This window comes from Gymnoscopelus microlampas, assembly GCF_963454915.1.
Source record: "Gymnoscopelus microlampas genome assembly, chromosome: 18".
Lineage (NCBI taxonomy): Eukaryota > Metazoa > Chordata > Actinopteri > Myctophiformes > Myctophidae > Gymnoscopelus > Gymnoscopelus microlampas.
Genome location: NC_139955.1, coordinates 40,019,002 through 40,041,606, shown reverse-complemented (window position 1 = coordinate 40,041,606; position 22,605 = coordinate 40,019,002). Strand labels below are relative to the sequence as shown.

General features: G+C 42.5%; 1 protein-coding gene across 1 annotated transcript in view; it reads left to right on the top strand.

The window, feature by feature from the left end:
- Window positions 1–22,338, top strand: part of LOC311034058 (GDNF family receptor alpha-4-like) — a gene marked incomplete at both ends in the record, with an annotated part of 84,430 nt that extends 62,092 nt beyond the window's left edge. The window contains 6 exons of the mRNA XM_084041798.1: window positions 373–453; window positions 5,724–6,069; window positions 9,109–9,218; window positions 12,285–12,419; window positions 20,959–21,170; window positions 22,189–22,338. Coding sequence (XP_083897924.1) covers window positions 373–453; window positions 5,724–6,069; window positions 9,109–9,218; window positions 12,285–12,419; window positions 20,959–21,170; window positions 22,189–22,338 — 1,034 coding nt within the window. The remainder of the gene's footprint in view (window positions 1–372; window positions 454–5,723; window positions 6,070–9,108; window positions 9,219–12,284; window positions 12,420–20,958; window positions 21,171–22,188) is intronic.
- Window positions 22,339–22,605: the final 267 nt, after the last annotated feature.

The following is a 22,605-nucleotide window of genomic DNA, read 5'->3' as shown; positions in this document are numbered from 1 at the left end:
GATTGTGACGGCCATTAAGTAATTTTGCTGGGGACCCCCTGGTACTCCCTCAAGGACCACTGGTGGTCCCCGAACCACTGGTTGAAAACCACTGCAATAGGGCAATCATTTATGAATAATACAAAAAATAAACCTAGAGAAGATGATATTAAGGAAAAAACACAGAGGCCAACCGGGTGCTCAAGGGAGATTTTTTTTTAAAGTCTAAAAAGTATACTGAAAGTGCTAGGATCAGCGGGAATGCATGCTTAAAAAGAAGAGGAGATCTGAGCATCCTCTCCACATGTTTTGAGTGCTCGGATCTCCTCTTTCTTTTAAAGGTGATATTAGGGTTTCATTAAATTGCCATACTGCTGTGTTTTATTATTTCAGGGCTGAACCTGGTGGAGAGCTATCCGTATGAAGCAGTGGACAGAGACTATGACTACGTCCGCCTGGCCTCCATCACCGCTGGCAAGTTCACTCACCTTCTAGCACACTAAGATTCTAGTGAGAATATAACATTCATATTTTGAAAAATATGCACTATGAGCTTGTATATCTGCTATTTTTGAAAAATCGTGAGAATTTGTGCAAATCTTTAAAAATATATATTTTTAAAGCGAGCCTAATATATATAATATATTATATAATATTAAATATGTGTGTCCCAGGGACCCTTAAATATGTGTGTCCCCCCCCCCCCCCAGAAGCAAAGATTTGAGTTACAAATGTTTGCTTTAAAAAATACATATTCAAAGATTTGCACACATTTTCACGATTTTTCAAAAATAGCAGATCTACAAGCTCATAGCCGCGCTATGAGCTTGTAGATCTTCTAATTTTTTAATAGCCCAAAGAAATCTAAAATGACAGCGACACGTCCCCGGATTGAATGGGTTAAGACCTGAGGCTGATTCTACAAATGCCTTCTAAATCAGTGGTTCTCACACTTTCAAGATGTTATTTTATTATATATATATATTTGTATTAAGAAATTATATTACGTTATTTCCATTGATCCAAGTCGGAAGTTCTCGCAACACAATCGATTGATTGATCATTACCATGAACATGCTCTGATAAAGCACGCAGCCCACCCTCCTGACTTAAGTGGTCAGATAGGTGGTCCGTAGTCTCGCGTTACCAGACTGTTGCCTCCCACAATTTTCAAATGTTTCCAGTCATACAGTCTGGGACTCGGAAGCTCTGATCATCATTAGAATATAAACCGGATGTGGAGCCTCCTCTCCATTTCCGTTTCGTCTTTACAGTCGCGGAAATTTATCCTAATATAAATACAAATCATCTAAGTATATTTAGCTTGCTGCTTAGCAGAAATGGAAATTAAAAAGTAAAGTGTAAAGATATTTTAAAATATATTTTCGTGAACGGAAGTGCCAGCTTCCCCTCTCAGATTTTGGGAGTTGTAGTTCCAGACTCTACGTATATAGCATTCAGAGATTGTGGAACAGTTGTCTGGCTACGTGAGACTAGGTGGTCCGCGAAAGCTTTTGAAATTTTCAAGTGGGCCCTGATTACGAAAAGATTGAGGAGAACCACTGTTCAATTACCTTCATCATAATAATAATAATAATAGCTCAGATTTATATAGCGCTTTTCTAAGTACCCAAAGTCGCTTTACATAAGGAAAGGAAGGAACCAACTTTACTTAGAAAAAAAAGTTAAAACAATAAAGACATAAGTGCTAGATTAAAAACATGCTTTGTAGTTTTTCCCGCTATATCCTCCCATTTAGGACATCTCAATCAAGCATGCACGCATGACTCATTCGCAGCAGTCGTTACCAACCTTTCCTGGATCAGGTTCCCACTTGAAATTCTCTAAAGCGTTTGCGGCCCACACATCTGGCCACTTAACACGGCAGCTTTTATGTAACAAGAGATTCCGAGTAGCTTAGTCGATAGAGATCCCGAGCTCCGCCAACTCAGCGTATGAGTAGCATGCACGGCTTGTGTGCGGCCAGCCGTGCGTTAAGGGCTGGGACAGGCGCGCGGGAAGTACTTAATAGCCAGGGGGGCTGAGCGTCGGGGGAACCCGCTTGACGCATGCACGCGCGCGCGATTTTTTTGCGGTTTCGGGTCGAAAAATGTGCGGGTTTGGGTGGGTTTTGGCACTTTTTTTCCATTACTTTATTTCGGTTTTAGGGTTAGGGTTAGGGTTACGTTATTTAATTCTCGTTCTCATAAAAAAAAAAAATCCCTTCCCATCACCAGGGGGGCTGCAGCCCCCGTAGCCCCCCCCTTCCCGCGCCACTGGGCTGGGAGCTGATGGTAGGTGTGGCGTTCCACCTCAGCACTCATCTCCCAAGGGTCTAGTAGTGCATTGTAGCGGAGATCGACTCCCGCGTTCTGGCTGATACCGACAATAGGCTTACTTACTTACTTACTTAGAGGTTCAGGGCGCTACACGATCGGATCGGCGGTGTGACGTAGGTGTGAGGGGACACCTACGTCACACCACCGATCCGACTCATGACGACACGGTTTCTTTGGGTCTGATATCGTGCTTGTCACAGTCAGCATGACACACACCATATTTGGGTGTAGCTGCAGTGGGAACTCTGGTTATGAACTCTGGGGTGGTGTATACCGACCAGTGGGGACCCCGGCCCCCCGCCAGTGGGGACCCCGGGCCCTCAGGTTTGGGAATCGCCCCCGCTATGTGTCCGTGAGGTGTAGCAGTTACCGAGGCAACATGTATACAGAAGTTGTTTTTGTCTGAAACTGGCACCAGAGTACAGACACTGGCTCCCAAACAGGATCATTAGATAGCAGAACAGAAAGTGTTTATTCAGGCCATCATAATCTGTCTTGGAGCTTTCCAAGGCAGAGATGTGATTAGTGAGCCAGCTAGGTAATACTCACAGGGATAGCTGCGGTACCGAGCCAAATAGTGACAAGTCAGCCGTTGGAAGCTTCTATACGAAGAAACATAATGGCTCTTAAATGGTTCTTTAAAACAGTAGTTTTCCCGGGGACCCCCAGGGGTCCTTGAGGGGGTCCCCAGCTAAAGTGGTTAATGTAGCGTCACAATCATTGTAACCACTTTATCCATTTATATCAAAAATATCAAAATATCAAAAATGTTTGGAAACTTTTGAACGTAAATCTTCTCTTCTGGGGGGTCCCTGGCACAAAACGTTTTCAGATGGGGGTCCGTGGCCAAATACATATCAATTTGGGTGTCCTTGACTTGATATGCTAATGGTCAATGTTGTGTTCTATGGCACCACTCTGAAGAACCATTTTCGGTTCCAGTTGGCATTTTTAATATTTGTGTACCAAGCCAAACAGCAACAAGCCAAACCATTGGAAGCGTCTATGGTTGTCCACTTCACAATGAAATGATAAGCCCACAGCTTTTTAATTAGCATGCAAGCAAAAGCCTTGATTAGAATAACTTTGACTGGCAAAACATTAGTGTAATTTTTCATCTTTTGATTCAACAATTATATTGTTTGTAAAACTTTAGGTGCTCTACTTTCTGTTTAATCAGTGAAGTTTCACAGTGGATTTTTTTTACTAAAATAAATCCAAATTTGCAAATTAAACTTTTAACAAAGGCTTGCATGTATGCCAGCACCCAATCTAATTCACTGCAAGCATGGTGGTGATACACTCTAGCGTTGGGTGCTGGGTTCAGCGTTATAGTAATGGTGTTACCATCACTTCCCTGCAGTGCCCTGCACTCACACACACTGGCATTTTAGACAGTTAAACCAGTGCTTCTCACACTTTTGCATGTCAAGGACGGACAAAATGAATTATGTATTTGCCTGGAGATCGAGGCTAGGTTTCATTGGATACAAGAACACTCGCCCCAAAACACGCTCGCCCCGGGTCAAATCCGGCGACCTCAACGTAAACTCAGTAAAACTATGTGCCTAAACCTAACCTTATTCCTAAACGTTAAACTCAGTAAAACTATGCCTAAACCTAACCTTAGTCCTAAACGTAACCTCAGTAAAAATACTGTATGCCTAAACCTAACCTTATTCCTAACCTTACAGTTACCGTTTCATTCACAGCTTAGTGGCAGAGACTAACATTATTTATGATGACAGTATGCTACAAAATGAAAGCAATACACATAATTGAGCACAACAGTGAGACCATTAACAATAAAATATTGCAATTACAATCTGCTTAAAGAGCACATTTATATTTGTACAAGCTGTTATTAATGTAACGTTCTCCCCCAAAACGTTTTTAAATTTACATTTAATGTTTTTTTTTCTTCTTCTTCTTCCTTCTCATAATCATAAAGATGGATTTGCTGTCAGCTAGAGGCATACTGTAATCTCCTCACGTAAAACAACTCTTTTGCTTCAATCTCCGGTGCATAGGAAATAAGCCACTGGGTGATTAGACTCCTCATGCCCTAAAAACTGAATATCACTTCTCAAACGGTATAACAGCCAACCGTAAATATGACCGTATTGTCATTGAGCATGTTGATTAATATATCTATCTATCCAGAACCCATGAAGTACTGTGATGGTTTTTTGTTTTGTTTTTTGGTTTAAGTTTCCTTTATAACCAGAACCAGGTGTCCACTGAAGGCAGTAAAATAATTATTCTAGCAGAAAGATGGCGGTACACTCTAGGGGTATAGCATCAGAAGACTGGTGCACCTTGGCAGAAGACTGGTGTAGTTAGGAATTATGCCATCGGTGACTCTGATGACATCACTGAAACGCACCTGAGCGTGTCATCAGGTTAGGAGTTTAGCCCCGCCCAGAAATGCAGGAAATGCCCAAAACAGGGTCATTTTTAGATTTGAGCTAAAAAAGCATTATTTTACACTTTGGCTATTCAAAAACAGCAGATATACAAGCTCCTAGTGCGGCACCAAGTGCCGCGCTATGAGTTTGTATATCTGCTATTTTTGTAACATTTTGAAAATGTGTCCAAATCTTTGAATATATATATTATTTTAAAGCGAACATTTTTAACTCAAATCTTTGCTTCTGGGGGGTCCCTGGAACCAAGTATTTTGAGATGGGGGGTCCACGGCCAAATACATATAATTTTGGGGGTCCAAGACAATTATGAAAAAGTTTGAGAACCACTGACATACTGTAGCAACATACGTGTTTTAGAAAACTGTTGGAATTTAGAAGACATTTGTAGAATCGGCCTCAGGTCTTAATGGATTAAGTGGTTAAAGGTAGGGTAAGTGATATTTTTTGGTTAAAACAAAAAGTATTTTGTTAAAAGGTTAAAATACTATATTCTGATAGTAATCATTGCTATATAGTGTTTTTTCAGTAACAGATGCCTGTCTCTCCAGCTCTTTAATAAACAGAAAATACATTTTTCGGTAGGTGTCAACATCTCAGCCAATCAGGAGAAAGTACCCATTTTTAAGCTTAATTTGTATAGTGTTCCAGTTCCAATTGTGTCTGCTCATTTCTTAGTGTCATCACTTCCAATTTCACTTGTTTAATCTGTATCCTGATTGAGTTCTCTGTCCTGATTGGATAAAATTGGAAATGAAACTGAAACTGAAACGAAAATGCATTTTCTGTTTAATAAAGAGGTGGAGAGACAAGGAGACTCCTAATACTGAACAAACACTCTATAGCAATGAGTACTATCAGAATATAGAGCTATTTAACAGTTATTTTAACCAAAACAAATCACTTACCCTACCTTTAAGAGTGCTATAAGAATAATGTCTTATCTTACAACCTCTCTCTCTCCCTCATACATCCACAGACTCTGAGGTTGGCATGACGGTGAACCGCTGCTTGGACGCCGCCAAAGCGTGCAACGTGGACGACGTGTGCCAGAAGCTCCGCACGGAGTACGTGTCGGCGTGCATCAAACCCACCGCCAAGTCGGGCCTGTGCAACCGGGCCAAATGCAACAAGGCGCTGCGCCGCTTCTTTGACCGCGTGCCCGCCGACTACACCCACGAGCTGCTCTTCTGCCCCTGCACGGACACGGCGTGCGCCGAGCGCCGGCGGCAAACCGTCGTGCCCGGCTGCTCTTACGAAGGCGTGTACCCGAAACCCAGCTGCCTGACGCAAATGCGCACCTGTAAGGACGACTATGTGTGCAGGTTTGTACAAATTCATGGCTGTAATTTATTTATTTTACGTCTCAGTAAGGATTTGCAAAAGATTTGCACAAAATGTTCATGAACACGTTTTTTTTATACATTTTTGAATTTGGGTGAAGTGAAAAACAGGCTTCCTCACGGTGGGTATTTGCTAATAATGAATGGCTATGTGCAAATGCAGAGCACTTCCTTCAGCCACTGAGGAGAACCAAGCACTTCAGACAGACTGACAGACTGACATTAAGTTAATTATATGTAGGATATATGATTTATATATAGAGTTACTGTAAATTAAGGTGCCTTTCACATCTAAAGCTCACTAGTGGATTCATTCATGCACTCTTACAGGCAAAAACAATCAAACATCTAACTGTAAACATAAACAAAAGTAACTTAAACTACTAGGCTTATAATAAAAACTGCAGTTTTATAAAAACATATTCAAGTCCTTTGAACACTGTTTCAGAGACATTTCAGAGACATATAGCGATAGCTCTTACGCCCGTTCAGAGTATGGGAAGGCATTGCAGACTCCCCATTGCCTTAAAGCATTGGTTCTCAAAGTGGGGTCCGGGGACCCCCAGGGGTACTTGAGGGGGTTCCAGGGGGTCCCCAGCTAAATGATGGATTGGAACCAAATGGACCTTATGGGTCTGTAACTCTGAGAGTGTACAAATGGTACCAAATGGACCCTAACGGGTCCATTTGGTACCATTTGTACACTCTCAGAGTTAAATTAACATTGATTTTACTATATGAATTGGGGTCCCAGAGATAGAAATGCCATTAAATGGGGGTCCGTAGCCCTAATGCATGTCAAACTGGGGGTCCTTGAAATTAAAATGGTTTGAGAATCACTGCTAGAGCCTTAAAAAATATTCTCTTATGGGGGTCCCTGGTATATCTTTTCAAATGGGGGTCCGTGGGCTAACAAGTGTCAATTTGGGGGTCCTTGACATGAAAAAGTTTGAGAACCACTGCCTTAAAGGACAGGCTCAGCCAATGAGGAGAAAGTGTTGAATACGTCACTGAATACAGACCCGCTTGCTTCACAATCTGGTCAAACCAACAACAACATCCGTTCTATCCTATCCGCTGTCCTATCCTCCTCCACCTAACGCTGGACACTAGAACAGCCCAGAGAGCCTGTTGGAATAACACATTAACTATTTAGCACAGATAAAGAGCTAGATGGATGAGAGTTATCGCTCACTGCTATCTCTGCTCATGGTCATTATTTCTCACTGCCCCATTACACTCCCAGGGCTTTGATAATGATCCCGGCTGCATATGGGGGTTGAAACATAATGCGCTTTCAATCACCGTCGCTTTATAGTCCGTCGCCCTCACTCTCTGCGTTGACCGGCCGTAATTTTGACAAAAAGGCGGTGGGGAAAATACCTATAAATCTTCATCAAAGAAGCCCAGATGAAGTCAGGGAAAAAGGGAGCGAACAAAACAGAGCAAAAAAATATATATATAAATAATGTTCCACTTCAATACAAGGGTTTTATTTTAGTATTAACCACTTTAACCCTAGTTGATTGTATTCTCAAGGGCTCTACATTAGGAGCTTTCACAGTACACCAGCGATCCCCAACCTGTGGGCGGCAGGCCCCCTGGTGGGCCGTGAGGTTATTGCAAGTGGGTCCCTAAATATTTGGCAAAATACTGAGATTTTATTGATAATATAACATTACTATAAAAAAAGAATAACAACAGCAATGTCAAAAAAAGGCAGGGTATTGTTTTCTTTAAAACCTTGAAGAATTAGTTTTAATTGTCCACCGATAAATAGGCCACAGCCAACACACACACAGCCGGACCCGTCGCACCTGGATTAGAACATTGCGCGTGTGAATCTGCATGCTTGTGGCATGAAGATGATAGGCAAAGCGCCCTCCCTCTCATGAAACGCAGTGTGTGTGTGTGTGTGTGTGGACACGGGCCGCAAATTAAAGTCCTTTATAAGTTTGCAGCGTTCTCTGTCTAACAGGTGGCCATGCGCAGTTTGCAGTTTGATCATTCAACCCATAGCTTAATTGGGGCGCTATAACCATGGCGAAGGCTCCTATAGCCCAAACTCTGATTCTCCGGTGTTGACATAAAAGCGTTAATAAACAGCTTACATTTTGGAAAAGTTAAAAACGGGCAACGTTATTTGGTGCATAATTATGCTAATGGCCGTGTGCAAATTCAGATCAATGGCTCCAGCCATTGAGGAGAACCGGGCAGGACAGAGATCCTGTCCACAGAGGTTTCCTTAATTATAAAGAGAGATATGTAGACATTGTTTTTTTTTTTATTGATCTCTCTCTCTCTCTCTCTCTCTCTCTCTCTCTTCCCCTTGCAACCCCTGCCCCCCCTCCCCTCTTCTTCTTCCCTTTCTCTTTTTATGGAAAATAACAAAAACCTGTGATGTGACAATACAGTTGATTGTGGTTCTTTACAGTGGTCTAAAGTAACTAAGTACATTTACTTAAGTACTGTACTTAAGTACACTTTTGAGGAATTTTACTTTATTGGAATATTTCCCATTTTCAATACTTTTACTTCTACTCCACTACATCTCAGAGGCAAATATTGTACTTTTACTCCACTACAATTATTTGACAGCTTTAGTTACTAGTTACTTTGTAGATTTAGATTATTATCACAATTCATACATTAACCACTTCAGCCCTATATATATATATATATATATATATATATATATATATATATATAAGCCATTTGAAAATAGCAGATCTACAAGCTCACAGTGCGTCGATGCGACGCACTGTGAGCTTGTAGATCTGCTATTTTCAAAATATTTTTAATACATTTTGAACTTGTGAGATGGGACATTCTGCACAATGAGTACTTTTACTTTTGGTATTTTAAGTACATTTTGATAACAATACTTTTGTACTTTTACTCAAGTGAATTTTGAATACCTTACTTTTTACTTGTAAAAACATTTCTACATTGCAGTATTGATACTTTTACTTAAGTAAAAAATGCGAGTACTTTTTCCACCACTGGTTCTTTGTGCTACAGGTCTCGTCTGGCACAGTTCCAGTATGACTGTCACTCCTCCACGTCGTCTCCCAACGGCTGCAAACAGGGCAACTATGGAGCCTGTCTGCTGGCCTACACAGGGCTCATAGGTAAGGAGGCCTTCCACAATTTTGCCTAATCGCCATTATTTGAGATAATTGCAATTATCGTTTGTGTAATCGTCATAATAATTTTCATGTGTAAACAAAAAAATCACACCCAGTGTGAAGTGGGCGGTGTGGTCACAGTGGTCATCACAGACCCATGACTCACTTAAAAAAACATAAATGTGTTTTTTTTAAGTGCATAGTCCTATTTATAGGACTATGCACATGTGTCATGTGTCTCGCTAGCCAATCACAGTGCTGAATAGAGTCAGCCAATAGAGTCAGCCAATCACAGTACAGCTAGTGGTCATCACAGTGATGGAAGCTCACTTAAAGAAAAGTATAGATTTGCATTGAATGTGTAGGGGTTAGGGGTGTACAATGGGTGGCCAATCACAGTGCAGGGTTAGGGGGGTACAATGGGTGGCCAATCACAGTGCAGCAAAGTGACACGTTTGGAGCTTGCAGATCATCTATTTCCACTATTAATGTTTTTATTTTTTAAGTATGAAGTAATTAAATGTGTATTTGTCATATCTGCCCTGAGCAACTTGTGTTTACGAAGCCTAAAAGCCAAACAGAAATGTAATTGCTATTCATAATGTCCTGATGTTCAACGACAGAAACACAATTAAATCACTAATCGCAGTTATTTGAGTGAGAATTAAAAGTCAAGTAAAATGTCATAATCATGACAGCCAAGTACACACATGAGAGACCACAGCACAGAACAGTGAGGAAAAGGGTGATGGAATTTCATTATAGGGCATAGCAGTGGTTGCCATTTTGTGGTGCCACAGATAGAAACCCCCCCCTTATTTTAACCCTGTAACCAAGCCATCCAGGCTCCTGGTGAATCATGACCATAAAACATTTGATTCTGTGTAAAAAAAAATGAAAATGAAAATCGCAAAGAAATAGGATACTTATTATAGAATTGTATATAATATCATTACATATTCATTTTTTTTTACACAGAATCAAATGTTTTATGGTCATGATTCACCAGGAGCCTGGATGGCTTGGATTAGAAGGAAAAACGTTGAAGATCATGAGTGGGGGTTGGGGGAGATTACTGTATACAGTACATAAATATGTGAACGGACAAATGTGCTGTATGTGTGAGAAGGCGATTGACAGAAATGCAGTCAATACCAGTGGTGGAAGAAGTACACACATTTATTACTTAAAGGGATAATTCACCCGCAAAAATTACATATTTTCTGTCTATTAGTCACCCCATGAAGCCTTGAATTCATGGATATTTTTTAGTTTTTGTCGCATTACTAAGCCAATAAATTGATGACCAGCGGACCGGTAGGCAGCGGTTCCGATAGGAGACACAAAGGAGACTCTTTGTGTCTCCTACCAGAACCGCTGCCGGTCATCAAATTATTGGCTTAGGAATGCGACAAAAACAAAGAAATACCCATGAATTCAAGTCTCCATGGGGTGAATAATCGATAGAAAAAAAGCCATTTGGGGGTGAACTATCCCTTTAAGTAGCAATACCACAATATAAAAATACTCTGTTACAAGTAAAGGGGACATATTAAAGAGTACAGTACTTGAGTAAATGTACTTAATAGCCTTGCACCACAGTATGTGAAAAGGCGATTGAGAAATGCAATCAATACAGAGGGGAAGGTTTTGGAAAGGCAGCAATAGGAATCAATGAATAAAGATAAATGCTGAGAAGAAACAGAAGGAGAAAGGGAATGTACACATATTGAACCGCTGCCCCTTGGACTAAAACAAATGCCATAAGCGCCATTACTGCATGCATCAGAGGAACAGAAGCTTTTTGTTTTTTGGCGAATGCTTAGCAAAAGCCCACAACAGGAGTGGTGTAGGTCTAACATAATGCATTTGGAGAGCCGCAAATGGTGCCCCTCAGCGCAAACAAACACTTGGCATTTTCATTCCTGCCCTGTATTTATTAAGGCACTTCAAATCCTCTCTCAGCTCCACTGGAGAGAGAGAGAAAAAAAAAAGGAAAAAAAAAACCTGGCAGAAAGAAAAGCCAGATGTCAAGCACTTGTGTGACCTAGAAAAAGAAAAGGGAAAAACTGAAGTGCAACAGTTATCTGACTACATGATGAAACCTAACAAAATACCTTCTATCAAGCAAGAGTCTCTGTTCAAACTCCCAAACAGGAACTCATGGAACATTATGATCTCCGTCAGGCCGGAGATTATGTTTCCGCCCTGTCCGTCCGTCCGTCCGTCCGTCCGTTTGTTTGTCTGTCTGTGAGCAGCTCATCGCCAGCACCGCTGGACCGATTGGCGTTAAAACTTTGCACGCACATACTCCCACTAGGCCAAGGAAGAACCTCTGCTCCAAATCTTTCATGGTGGCGCTATAACAGGTTGATTCACGTACTGGCTTATGACTCTTGAACCTTAGGTCGTACAATCAAGTGCCCCTCCCACCCCCGGATTCCTTGGATCATGACGCAACTCCCCATACAGGGGAGACAATAGTGCCAGACTAGATTTTCAGCCAATTTGTGTGATTTTACTCCAACACACACAAATCGGTACACATTATCTCCGGTAGTCATGTGTTCAAGACGTCTGATTTGTCATAGTCCGTTCTTATTGGTTATGATGCGTTCCGAGGAGCACGCTATTCTGCCCACACAGATAATGTGTGGAGAATGTCTGAAGAGTGCAAACTCACTGTGGAAAGTGGACTGACTAAGTTAACACATGGCAGTTGTGGGGAATTTGCCAAATCAAGCATATATAGGCTGGGGTTGCCATGGCAATCAATTGGCTCATTTGGACCACGGCCAGAGCCTTTTCTGGCAGTTCTGGACAACCGCCTAACCGACCAACTCGACGCCGGCCACGGCACTCCCTCAGGTCGTCTGTGACGTGTGTGCCGAATTTCAAGTACAAATACGTACAGAGATTCGGTGCATTTATTGTAAGACGGGCCAATGTGATGTTCATGTTCATGTTTCACGAGATAACAGCATTAAGAAATGAGCTGTCGCAGAATCTCAAAAGGGGGATGATGAATATTTAATATTGACAGGCTTGTGGTTGTGGTTGGTTCCACAGGAAGTTCGATAACCCCCAACTACGTGGACAACTCCACGTCCAGCGTGGCGCCGTGGTGCTCGTGTTCAGCCACGGGGAACCAGAGGGACGAGTGCCGTGACTTCCTGGGACTCTTCACTGACAACCTCTGTCTTCGTGAGTGACACCCATACGTCTTCTATCTCCTCTGAAATGTATGTAGTTCACGCACCCAGACTTTTGGGATAAAGGAAGAGCTACAAGATACAGTAGGCCCCACTGAGTAGGGGCTTATTGCCTTGATTCTATAAGGGGGGTGGGTTATGATTATATTGTCGCTGTGGAGCAGAAACCTTGTATGTCCAAAACTGCTATTTTTCAGGAAATGGAAAAAATATAATATCTAAATAGATCCAATTTAGTTATTTTCATTGGTTAAATATTTAGAAAACTCACAGACAGACTTAACTGCTTCTAACCTGGGTCCCTATTTCGGGCTCGTCATTACTGTATAATGTGTAGCCTACATTTTCTTTTTCCAAAATGTTTCAAATAGGGTTGTCCGATATTGGCTTTTTTACCGATAACCGATATACCGATATTTTCCAACTCTTAATTACCGATACCGATATCAACCGATACCGATATATGCGGGGATTATTGTGATTAGGGTAAGCTCAAATTTCATATCACACACACCATATACAGTAAGAACTCCTGTAACTTATTTATAAAGCAAACATTTTTTTTAATTTATTTATTTTTTTTTTAAACCGATACCGATATTTTCCCGATATCAATTTTTATGCTAATATCGGCCGATAATATCGGGAGGCCGATAATATCGGACATCCCTAGTTTCAAACATTTTCAAAACAAGTTACACTAGCTCACAGCGACATGTTGTGAACAAGTAGATAATGGCAATTTTTGCTAGTTTGGCCCGACACCGTCATGTCACGAAGTATGCAATGAATAGATCCAAGGCTTCTGCTTAGGGTTACCAGAAAAATAAGGGACGCCAAGAAAAAGTCTCACTGTATATGTACAGTTTTTGTATATTCCATATTCTGGGGAAAGCATTAGCCAAAAAAATAGCCGATCTATACACTCACAATGCATCGAAACACAACGCGTTGTGAGCTTGTAGATCAGCTATTGTTGGCAAAGAGATTTGGTATAGACCGAAAAAAGCGGTCCATGTACAGAGACAGAGGGGTTTAAGTGGTAAACAACCTGAGTATTATAGTATATTATGTATATGAGCTGTTTGATACCTGTAAGAAGTGTGTCATTGATTCCGTATTTCAAAGGACGGTTGGCAAACCTACTTCTGCTCGACAGCAGCGATATGTGTGCTCTTGTGTGCAGATTCAGATTCATAACCACTTTATTGATCCAAAAAAGGGCAGTTTCATTTGCTGCTTATCCCCAGACCCCCCCCCCCCCCCCTCCACACACACACACACACACACACACACACACACACACACACACACACACACACACACACACACACGCACATGAAACAAAAGACTCACAGGCAAGGTAGTTATACCGTGTCATGGAGGCAAACACATCAACAACATACACGGGTCAATATAATGGCACAACGAGCCAGCAGTAGATACAATTAATTATTTTGTTATCGTTTCATAAATAACCTCGAGTTTAAAAAGAATGCAACAACAGTCATTTCCAATGACTACTGCCTGCCGTTTAATAGCCCGATAGCGGAAGGAATGTGTAGGACTTAATGTAGCGGTGTGTTCTCCTAAGGGGAGCATTTAGAACGCTGGCCAGGAGGGCATTGACGTTCCGTGGATGTTGGGCTGCTGTTGGGCGTAAAACATTTTTTTCATGTTTTTTCTTATTTCTTATCTAACCCATTAAGACCTGAGGCCGCTTCTAAACATTTTAAAAATCCTAAAAAAAAAAATCGGGAAAAAAAATAAATAAAAAAAAATCACGATTTAAAAAAAATAGCAGATCTACAAGCTCATAGCGCGGCACTCGGTGCCGCGCTATGAGCTTGTAGATCTGCTATTTTTGAATAGCCAAAGAAATCTAAATTGACAGAGATGCGTTCCAGGTCTTAATGGGTTAAAAAATAATCTATATATATATATATAGTCTCTGTTGGGTGAAAACCTCACATGTCCAAAACTGTTACTTGTCAGGATTCAAATGCAAAAATAGCAAAAGTAGTAGATCGACAAGCTAAAAACGCGTCGCTTCGCCCACGTTTCGAGCTTGCGGATCTGTACCTTTGCTACTTTTGTGTGACGCTGTAGTATGATCAAGTAGGACGTTCACTTACTGACGGTAAAGTACTGACAAGATGCGACGCGTTTTGAGCTTGTATAGATCTGCTATTCCCACTATTTTTGAAAATGTTTCAAAAGATATGCAACATTTTCTACTTGGAAATGATTATGATGATTGTGTAAAAACATAACTGTGATTATCTCATATAATTGCGATTAGGCAATTATGTAATAATTGCGCCAGGCCTATGAGCACAAGTCTCTTCACTGCAGCCTCCAATTATCTTGAAGCAGAGCGTCGATGCAGGCATGTTGCTCTGCTTCTGTTTTACCATTCACCTTGAGGGATTCATAATGATTATTTTCACCAGGTTATGTTTTGGCTGTAGGTTATTCTTTGTGTGTGTGTGTGTGTGTGTGTGTGTGTGTGTGTGTGTGTGTGTGTGTGTGTGTGTGTGTGTGTGTGTGTGTGTGTGTGCACAGTATGTATGTGTGTGTGTAATGATTGTGTTGATGTGTGTAGCAGCCAGGTAATTGTAGACATAATGGCAACAACGCTCAGAGTTGATGTGAAAAGCAAAGCACTTATTTGCACCGACTTCAGTCGGCAGGGTCAGCATGTGCTTCCATCCTCTGTGACCAATAAGATAACATCGCTGTTGGGTGAAAACATCATATATCTGGAAAAAAACATTCCAATTTAAAGAGATATTTTGGGGCTTTTTATGCCTTTATTATGGCTAGGACAGTATGCTGACAGGAAATGGGGAGAGAGAGAGATGGGGAGTGACACGCAACAAAGGCCGTCGGGATCGGGACTCGAACCCGCTACGCCAGCGGATCAGGCCCAATCTATAAACATTTTTAAACAGTGAAAATAGCCGATCTTCAAGCTTGTAGATTTGCTATTTTCTCTACTTTTGTGTGACACTCAGAAAAAAAAGAGGGGGGGGGGGGGACAGAAATATGGAGATACAAGGTTTCTGCCCAACAGCGACGATATGACAAATAATGCACCAAGGAATATAACTCGAGCCTCTGCCCCCCCCTAACCACAATGGTACCCAATCAACATAGTGGACTGGTAAAGCAAATAGTAGCAAATATTGCAGGTGGAATTATGGTCAGTTACTAAAACTAGGGTGACGATCGCCAAACCGGGACCCTTAAATGAATGTGCACCTTTGTGCACGTGCGCGCCCATTCACGCACGTGCATGCACACGCACGTGTATGCGCCCCCATGTAGGCATTGTCTTCAGGGCATTTTCAACACAAATCAATTGACTGAATCACTCAAAGATGAGGGTGTAAATAATGTAAGCAGAGCTCTTTCACAGCAGCCACACTATAGCCCTGACCCACTATACTGTACAGCAACAAAAAAAACGTTTAATTTTCAACAGGAAACAACTCAGAATGGTGGGTAGGCCCATCTTTGACGAATGGCCATGGTTATAAACGGGATACTCCAAAGTGTCAGGGTTTTGGAAGAATAATGGGTCGGGGTGATGAGAAAGAGCTGGGCCTCGCCAAGTCCATTTGTGAGTTGTCACTGTACCATATCTGAAAGGATTGTACAGTCACAATTGGTTACAGACGTTCATTCATACAGTAGATAGGGTACGGTGTATGGCCTGTGCTTGCTTATACATTTCCATCATGTGGCTAACCACCACATGAACCCTAGAATCCCTATTCTGGTGCAGTGTTGGAAAAAGTACTCAAATATTTAAGTAAAAGTACCAATACTGCAAAAAAGAAATACTCTGTTACAAGTAAAAGTCCAGAATTCAAAATTGACTCGAATAAAAGTACAAAAGTATTGGCATCAAAATAATTTAAAAATCAAAAATATTAGAAATAGCTGATCTATAAGCTCAAATATGTATGTTATTTGTCATATCTGCCCTGTGCAACTTTTGTTTTTATGAAGCCTGAAAGCCTGAAATCTTTTGCAATTATTTGAGTGACAATTAATCGTCAAGTAAAATTGCTATGTTTGTTTGTATCCTCACAATTGCACCCAATGTATTTTATCTTTCCTATTGTGTGTGTGTGTGTGTGTGTGTGTGTGTGTGTGTGTGATCTGAACACAGACAGATCGGCAGCAGAATGCACATAATGAGAGCCTATCAAGCGCGCGCCGGGTGTGAGTGCGTGATCAGACGGTTCATTATCCTCATAGCAGTATACAGATGGCAGGTGCAAATGAAGCCATAAAAAGACAGATATAAAGGGGATCGTATAGGCTACTGTTACAGTACATACTCAGTTAAAAAATCCAGGATAAACGTTCATTTATCCTTTTGTAACTCAGATTGCAGAAATGTAACCCATAAGGGGCCATCTGATTACATGTACACTCTCTGAGTTAGATTAACACTGAGGATTTAAAGGTTGTGTAAGTGGTATTGTTTTTTTGTTAAAGCACTATATTCTGATAGTAATCATTGCTATAGCGTGTTTGTTCAATAACTGGGGTCTCCCTGTCTCGCCAGCTCTTTGATAAACAGAAAATAAATGTTCAGGTGGGTTGCCAATTCTAGGAGAGAGTAGTCATTCATCAACTTCAATTGTATAGTGTTCCAATTTCACTTTTGTCAGCTCATTTCTCAGCCAGCACTACCAATTTCCCTTGTATATCCTGTATCATGTATAGGTTCACTCTCCTGATTGGCTATAATTGATAGTGAGCTGAGAGACAGTGAGGACGCCTGTTACTGAACAAACACTCTACAGCAATGATTGCTATCAGAATATAGAGCTATTTGACACTTATTTTAACAAAGGACATCTTCTAACCATGTGCTGCAGAACTCCTTTAACTTTATCTTCCCTGCGAATCTCACCCTTGATGATCTGCATGCCTCGACTCCAATTTTTACTCATGACCCCGTCTGTGCAGAGTGAATAATTAATGGTCCTCTTTCTATTGACTTTCTCTGTGACAGCCTTTTTCATCCCGCCTGTTTAAATAAGGACTATGTTCTCTCCCTGTGGGGCGGGGAGGTAAATCTTTTGGCCGCGACTCCTCGGGGCAGAGAGATAGAGAGAGACAGAGAGAGAGAGAGAAAGGGAAAGAGAGAGAGAGAGGGGAAAGAGGACACAGAGAGAGTTCTTAGAGTTGCTTGGCCGGTTCCCAGTGTTGCCAAGTCCGCTTATTATAAGCAACTCTGGGCTTGTTTTTCCGTATAGTTGCTTGTAAATATTGGTAGTTGCAGTTTTTTTGGGGGGCTTGTTTCTAAAGTGTAGTTTTGGGCTGTCTAAACCAGTGGTTCTCAAACATTTTCATGTCAAGGACTCCCCAAATTAATATGCATTTGTCTGCGGACCCCCATCTGATAATATTTTATGCCAGGGACCCCCACCCCCATACAAGATTTGTGTTGTCAAAATGTTTACAAAATATTCCACATTTTGCACCTTTTTCCCTCAAGATTTTTTTTATTTTTAATAACAGATCTACAAGCTCACAACGCATCGCATACAGCCAACGTACAGTATATAGGTTTTGGCTTGTTTTCATAGACCTGGTTGCTTATTTCTTTTGCAAAATCTGGCAACACTGCCGGTGCCATTGGTCTATGGGTCAATGAGGGGATGGAGAGAGAGACAGAGAGAGAGACAGAGAGAGAGAGAGAGAGAGAGAGAGAGAGAGAGAGAGAGAGAGAGAGAGGCAGGTGCAGTAGTTAGAGCTGAAGAGAATACTGAGCGTCTCCCTTCATCTCCTCAGCTGACAAGAGTCCAAACGGGGCTGACGTGGCGCGAGCCAAAAGCTGGGGGCCCAAGAGCCCAAACGGTCCAGTTTGGACGCAGGAGTTCGTCCATGTCTGTGCGAGTCACTATAGCTTGGCTCCAGACCCTGAAACGCTAGCCGCGGCCAATACACAAATATTTGTGGCGATTCAAGGATCTGCTGATGCCGTCTGTCATTTGCAGGGTGAGGCTGGTTGGAAAATCTAATCGGGGCCAATCACTGTGACGCCGTGAAACAACTGTGCCAGACGTTTCAAAACAACACTGGCGGCGGTGGCGTTGAGCGATTGTATGTGATGTGAAGTTAAAACGACAACAAATTTGTGGCGACAGGTTGTAGAAATATCGACCGACGTACGTTTACAGTGTGTGGTTAGATGGTTAGCAAGCGATTAGCAACACATGTGCAGCTTTGATTGATTGATTGAATATGTTATTAAATGTTTGCAAAAAAGTACAGAGGTACAGTTAGGGCAGGTACACACTGTAGGACTTTTAAAGTGGTCGAGGAGTCATCTAATCGTTAAGCATTACACATTGCAGGAGTTTATTTGTTGAAATCGGCTGTCATATATTGTTGTGGTTTTCACCCTATATATTGATCCCCGACCAGGGATTACACACTGTAGGATAGTTCACTAGGATGCTGTCCAGAGTTAGACCCAATACATACATACATTTGTATTCCAATTCATTCTAATCAACGTCTCCTGTGATATCTCTCTCTCTCTCTCTCTCTCTCTCTCTCTCTCTCTCTCTCTCTCTCTCTCTCTCTCTCTCTCTCTCTCTCTCTCTCTCTCTCTCTCTCTCTCTCTCTCTCTCTCTCTCTCTCTCTCTCTCTCTCTCTCTCTCTCTCTCTCTCTCTCTCTCTCTCTCTCTCTCTCTCTCTCTCTCTCTCTCTCTCTCTCTCTCTCTCTCTCTCTCTCTCTCTCTCTCTCTCTCTCTCTAAGAAGCAGTGTGTTGCCATGTCCGCTTATTAGCGACTTTGGGCTTGTTTTTTCTGTAAAGTTGCTTGACAGTTTAGTTGCTTATTTGGCCTTGTGTCCTAATGTTGTTTGAACCAGTTGTTTTCAAACCTTTTCATGGCAAGGACCCTCAAATGAATATGTGTCTGCAGACCTCCCACCTTCAGAACACACACACGCACTTGCAGATTGCCTATGCCATCTCTCCTCTCATTGGCCACACGTGCCACTGGTTTGCAAAGCGGGGTCCAGGGACCCCCAGCGTATGTTATGTCCGTCCGCCCGTTTAGAGCACGGGATTTTAAACAGCTATAACTCCAGTTTGAAGCCTGCCACCAAGTCCTCATTTGGGATGTGGACTTACACCACCAATAGGGACGAGCATGAATTGCTGAAGTTATCAAAGCGGGGTCCAGGGACCCCCCGTGTATGTTCTGTCCGTCCGCCCGTTTAGGGCACGGGATTTAAAACAGCTATAACTCCAGTTTGAAGCCTGCCACCAAGTCCACATTTGGTATGTGGACTTACACCACCAATAGGGACGAGCATGAATTGCTGAAGTTATCATTATTATCAGCATGCTACGGAGTACAAATTTTGTGCATGGACTAAAACCACCAATAGGGACAAACTGTAATTACTTAAGCCCCGCCCCCTCTGTCTGCCCATTGGCTGGGCTTTAAACAGCCATTATTCCAGTTTGCAGCATGCTACCAAGTACAAATTTGGTAAGTGGACTCAGACCACCAATAGGGACCAACTGAAATGAGTTACGCCCCGCCCCAAAGGCACCGCTTCCTTCACACAGGGTGTGATTTTTTTCCAAGATGTTCTTCTTTGAAAATAGCCTATCTACAACGTGAGCTTGTAGATCGGCTATTTTCGAAAATCCAATGTATTTGTGTATAGGTTAAAAGTGCTCATGTGGCCTGTCGCTTTTGTTGGGCTTGTTTTCATACGTCTGGTTGCTTATTTATCTGGCAACAACAACAAAAGAAGGCACGGGTTCCCGAGTGACAGACACGCTGCTCACGCACACACATATTACACACACACACACACACACACACACACACACACAGACACGCAGATCGTCTCGCAGAGCCTTTCACACACAGCGAGCATTATCTCGCCGATCAAAGGCCGATCTGCGTCAGATCGGGAGGTTTTGTCGGCGAGCGCCAAAAAAGGTCGGCGACAGCATAATCGTACCAAATATCCTGCAGTGTGTACCTGCCTTTATATAATAAGTATAACACAAAGAAGCCCTGAGGGCTTGTTTCCATTGTGGTCCCTATGTATTCAATTCATCAAGAGTGCATGGATCGGTGTCACTTTTTACTTATTGTGATTGGTTAGCGTATGAACAGGGATGAACCAATCGCCGCCGCAAGTCTCGCTCTTTGGCAACGCCCATGTCAGACATCGGCTCCAATGGGAAGCACCTTCAGACTAAACAATGGAGTGAAACGAAATGTAAATTCAGCCTCAAGTGTCAGGCTAGCAAATCACAGAGCGAGGCGTGACCAGAACGTCGATAATCCTCGTTTCACTTGTGTGATTTGTGTGTGTGTGTGTGTGTGTGTGTGTGTGTGTGTGTGTGTGTGTGTGTGTGTGTGTGTGTGTGTGTGTGTGTGTGTGTGTGTGTGTGTGTGTGTGTGTGTGTGTGTGTGTGTGTGTGTGTGTGTGTGTGTGTGTCTGTTTGTCTATGTGTCTCTCCGAGCAGGGAATGCCCTCCTGGCATTTGGCAGCGAATCAGACCAGCAGCACACCACCACCACCACTCTCGGCCAATCCAGCGCGGCGCCCAGCCTGGCCCGAGGTGGAGTCAGAGAGGATGAGGAGGAGGAGGAGGAGAGCACCACTTCCTCTCTGCGTGACGACGGCTACGCGGTGGGAACCACGCAGACCAGCCTGGACGCCACGATACCCCCACAGGTAGTGCCTGCTGCGTCAGGGTATAATAGGGCATACCAGTGGCAGCCATGGTGTGGTTCCACAGATAGAAAGCCCAATATTTTTTTCCCGTAGAGATTTCCAAAAATATTTATATAAATAATTTTAAGACTGGAACCAAGCCATCCAGGCTCCTGGTGAATCGTGAATCATGACCATAAAACATATGATTCTGTGTCAAAAACATATTTGAATATGTAATTATATTATAATCATTGCTGTCGGGCAGAAAACAGCCATTTTGAGATTTTTTTTCATAAATCAGTGCTATTGAACACCCTGTATGTGTGTTGGTTAAAAAAATATTGAAATGAGCGTCGCGCCTGTCACAGACATGCGCAGAGCAAGTTCTGTCAGGGAACTGACAGTGCTGTGTGGTGGCCTACTATAGGACCGCATCAGCTTCACGTGCTCATACACTCATCCATTCACACTCATTTCATTCTCATACCGCTCTATTTAAGCTGGAAGGTTGCACTTCTCATTCTGCTTGCTTTTGCTGCACACACACCGTTGCTGCTGCTGCGCTGCTGTTCATTACTGTTGCTTAAATTGCTGCTCACCCTCCACCACCCCATGCTACCACCTGTTGTTTTTGGATCTGCTGTTATGCACGGGGGATTCTGAGTCCCTATGGTTGGGAAATGCGCTTCATCAGAGTACCTAAAAGCAGATCCAATTCATCGCCAAACCATAATAAATATATTGCTCATTTTATATTCAATAAATATATCCTATCCTTCATGATTTGTCTTTTTCTATTTCTGAGTTACCCTGACAGAACCAATGAAAAGTATTAAAAAGCGCTTCTGGCAAAACCAGCTTAACTCCATTGGATCCTCAAACTTTCTGCTAAATCAACTCCACCAAATGGGGGTGGAGTTAGCTGGTTTTGCTGAACGCAGAGTTCAGCAAAACCAAAGGGACAGTATACTTTTCAAGGGGTTTAGCTTGCCGCAAGCTGGAATAATATGACTGTGTAATTTTTTCCTCCCTATAGACGATGGGAAACGAGCGACTCTGGGACAGCTCCACCCTGCCATCCAACATCCTCCCGAGCTCCTCCTCATCTCCTCCTGACCTAAAGCCTCACGCCACCGGCTTCACCGGCCTTCTGATGCCGCTGCTGCTGGTGTTATGTGCTCTGTAACGGACACTAAAAGACTACCGGTGCCCGCGTGCCGTGCCGTACCATACCGTGCGACCATGCCAGAAACAAGCAGATGGGCGGATTCACAGAGGATTTCCGGAGGGAAAACGCCAAAAATGGAAAACCCCGGCCGGGCCCCTTCCTTACCATCTAAATATATGTACAGCTTATCTGTTTGTTTGTTTTTGTTTTTTTCTATTTTCGTGTTTCAGTGGTCCAGTCGCTATTTCCTCTCGGAGTGTGATTCAGAGAGACAAGAGACAGATT